Consider the following 3,810-nt stretch of genomic DNA (forward strand, 5'->3'; position numbering starts at 1 on the left):
TTTGTTCTCTGGGTCCTTTATCTGCACAGACAGAGGTGAGTGTCCACCTTGGCTCTAGGTTGTGTGTGGACCTGGGTAGAGAGCAGCTGACATCACTGCTCAGAGGGAAGGAAATAAACAGAAGTGTTTATATTTATGTGAGTGCAGGAGGGTTGCTATGGTGTTCTCATCCCCAGCAACAAAACAACTGGCATGTGGAGATAACAGGTGTTTGTGACGTGGACATTGTCAATGAGAACTGTGGCTGGATACTAGGGTGTGTTCCCTGGTCAGTTCAGAGACCCATTAAGCAAATGATTGCATCAACCTCTGAGAGGAGAACACAGGTAGTAACCTATGAGATCCTCAACTGCAGCAACTTCTTGCAAGATGAGTGTCTAAAAGCAATAAAAACATGAAGAGAAAGGAATTTTGGGATTTCATCAAGATAAAAATCTTCTGCAATGCAAAGGAAGCAGTCAACAAAACTAAAAGGCAAGCTATGGAATGGGAGATGATTTTTGCAAATGACACTACAGATAAAGGTTTGATATCCAAGATCTATAAAGAACTTACCAGACTGAAAAGCTAAAAACTAATAATTCAGACAAAAAATGGGCAGATGGCATGAATAGACACTTCTACAGAGAGACATAGAGGTGGCCAACAGACACATGAATAAATGTTCCACATCTCTTGTCACCATGGAAATATAAATGAAAACCACAATAAGTTATCACCTTTCATGAGTTAGAAAGACTAAAATTAACAAGACAGGGAACAACAAATGTTGGAGAGGATGTGGAGAAAGGAGAACCCTCTTTCGCTGTTGGTGGGAATGCAAGTTGATACAGCCACCTGGGAAAACAGTTTCTAGATTCCTCAAAATGTTAAAAATAGAACTACCCTCTGACTCAGCAATTGCACTACTGGGTTTTTACCCCAAACATATAGATGTAGTTAAAAAAGGGACACATGAGCCCCAAGATTCATAGGATTAATATCAACTATAGTGAAACCGTGGAAGGAGCTGAGATGTCCTTCCACATATGAATGGATAACGAAGATGTGGTCCAAACATACAATGGAATATTACTCTGCCATCAGAAAGGATGAATACCTACCATTTCATCGGCTTGGATGGAACCGGAGGGTGTTTTGTCAAGTAGAATAAGTCAAGCAGAGAAAGATAATTATCCTATGGCTTTACCTCTATGTGGAACATAAGGAATAGTGAGGAGGACCGCAGAGAAAGTAAATTATCATACAGTTATACTTACTTGTGGAACATAATGAGTATCACAGAGGACATTAGGAGATTAAAGGAAAACTGAATTGCGGTAAATTGGAGGGGGATATGAAGCATGAGAGACTGTGGACTCTGAGAAACAAACTGAGAGTTTGGGAGTGGTGGGGGTGGAGGGATGGGTGAGTCTGGTGGTGGGTATTTAGGAGGACACGTACTGCATGGAGCACTAGGTGTGGTGCATAAACAGTGTATCTTGGAACACTGAAAAATTAAAAAAAATCAGGGTGGGAGACAAACCATGAGAGACTCTGGATTCTGGGAAACAATCAAGGATTACAGAAGTGAGGGTGGTGGGGGATGGGGTAGCCAGGTGATGGGTATTAAGGAGGGCAGGTGATGTGATGAGCACTGGGTGCTGTACACAAGTAACGAATCTTTGAACAATACATCAAAAACTGATGATGTACTATATGCTGGCTAAGTGAACATTAAAAAAGAATACAGAACTTTTTTCACATTTTTTTAAAATTTCTTCTCAGTAGTACAGAACTCATTGTTCATGCACCAAGGAAATAAGGGCTTTGAATGACACACTGGACAAGATAGATTTTTTGTTATTTATTTGGGCCCTTTCTCTTTCATTTTGGTAAATTTAGGTAAAGGATTCTCAGGTGTATTGAGGTTTTTTCCCCAAAGTATCATCTGACGTGATGAGCACAGGGTTTTATACTGAACAGAAGGAGCGTTGAATATTATATCAAAAGTCAATGATAATTGACTAATTAAATTAGAAAAAAAAACATATGCAGATCCTGGTTTCTTTGATCTGTTCTGTGTTTCTTAGTTTCTATATAATCTCTTTCTGCTCTACTCTTGCTATTTCCTTCCTTCTGCTATATTTAGGATCAGCTGCTCTTTCTCTAGCACCTTTAGGTGTAATGTTAGGTTGTTTATTTGAGATTTTTCTTCCTTCTTGAGGTCTTCCTGTATGCTGTGTATTTCTGTCTTAGGACCACTTTGATGCAGAGAAATTACAGGATATTGATAATGGTTTTCTACTCTTTTCTTAAATTTAATTTCATTTTTTTCAGTGGAGGTTTTATACTCCTTTGTGTGTGTGTGTTTGTGTGTGTGTGTGTGTGTGTGTGTGTGTGTTTGATCTTCTGGCTCCACTGGAGTTTCTTGTTATCCACAGTGAGTTGAGTGCCCCTGAGATTCTTATGAATGTTTTGTTGACCTGCATCAGGATATTTGTAATTTATTGGTATTTAAGGACAAGAGGAAACTAATGTAACTGACTCTTTTTTTTTTTTTTGCATATTAGTATATTTGTCTTCCTATTATAACTAAGTTTCTAAGTCAGAGAGTGAATAGGTAAGCACAGAATAATGTCAAGGAGGATCCCTTGGGGAAACTGCTCTATGTAGAGGAAACCCTAGACCCTGACAGGAAACCTCCCAGAGCTTCCATCTGCAGTGGCTCCTGGGGCTTAATGACAGAATTGGTGAGTAATGTGCACCCTCTGCTGATCTGATACCCTTGTAGTTTGAGGTTTGTGTCGGGGCTCACACTGATGTCCCCTCACTGTGTCTGTTGTACAGTAATACATGGCTGTGTCCTCTGCTCTCAGACTGTTCATCTGCAGATACAGTGTGTTCTTGCCATTGTCTCTGGAGATGGTGAATTGGCCCTTCACAGAGTCTGCATAGTATGTGCTACTTCCATCGCTGCTAATAACTGCGACCCACTGCAGCTCCTTCCCTGGAGCCTGGCGGACCCAGCTCATGCCATAGCTACTGAAGGTGAATCCAGAGGCTGCACAGGAGAGTCTCAGGGACCCCCCAGGCTTCACCAGGTCTCCCCCAGACTCGACCAGCTGCACCTCACACTGGACACCTGCAGACACAAGATATCTTGGTCAGGAAACCGTCACACACTCATTGTTTCTTTTATTCATATTCACTCCCATCCTCAATGTGTCTTGTTCTCCAGAAATTACCTTTTAAAAGAGCAAAAAAGAAAACCCAGCCAAGCACAAACTCCATAGTGAGTTCTCTGTGTTCTGTCCTGATCAGTGAATGTTTACCCCTGGAAATCCCAGGGCTGGAGCTCCTCTCCCAGCTGCATGGTCCTGGCTGGGCTATTTTATTCAGTGGAGGGAAGACACTATTTGCATGTCCTCTGAGTATATAGTTAACTCCAGATGTAGGTTTAATTCTTTACAAGTTAAAAACAAAGATTGCATTGTTTGTGGATCACTTCGTTCAGACAGCAATTTGAAAATATGCAGTATTCTTTTTTTGTTGTTGTTCATTTAAAAAATGCATTTATTGGGTGCATGGGAGTCTCAGTGTGTTAAAGCCTCTGCCTTTGGCTCAGGTCATGAACCGAGATTCCTGGGATCGAGCCCCCCATTGGGCTTTCTGTTGGACCTGGAGCCTGCTTCACCACCCCCCTCTCTCTGCCTGCCTCTCTGACTCCTTGTGATCTCTGTCTGTCAAATAAATAAATAAAATCTTTTAAAAATGTATTTATTGGTAGGAAATGTTGGAACAGGGCACCAATAATATAAATTCCCATTC

At 41.2% G+C, this 3,810-nt stretch overlaps 1 gene segment (V, D, J or C); it reads right to left on the reverse strand.

The window, feature by feature from the left end:
• Window positions 1-302: 302 nt before the first annotated feature.
• On the reverse strand, window positions 303-3,327 carry LOC116862289. The segment is given in 3 exon segments: window positions 303-377; window positions 2,766-3,124; window positions 3,228-3,327. Coding segments are annotated over 3 exon segments (480 nt in total).
• Window positions 3,328-3,810: the final 483 nt, after the last annotated feature.

Source organism: Lontra canadensis, unplaced genomic scaffold, assembly GCF_010015895.1.
Source record: "Lontra canadensis isolate GAN:19392208 unplaced genomic scaffold, GSC_riverotter_1.0 scaffold231, whole genome shotgun sequence".
NCBI lineage: Eukaryota > Metazoa > Chordata > Mammalia > Carnivora > Mustelidae > Lontra > Lontra canadensis.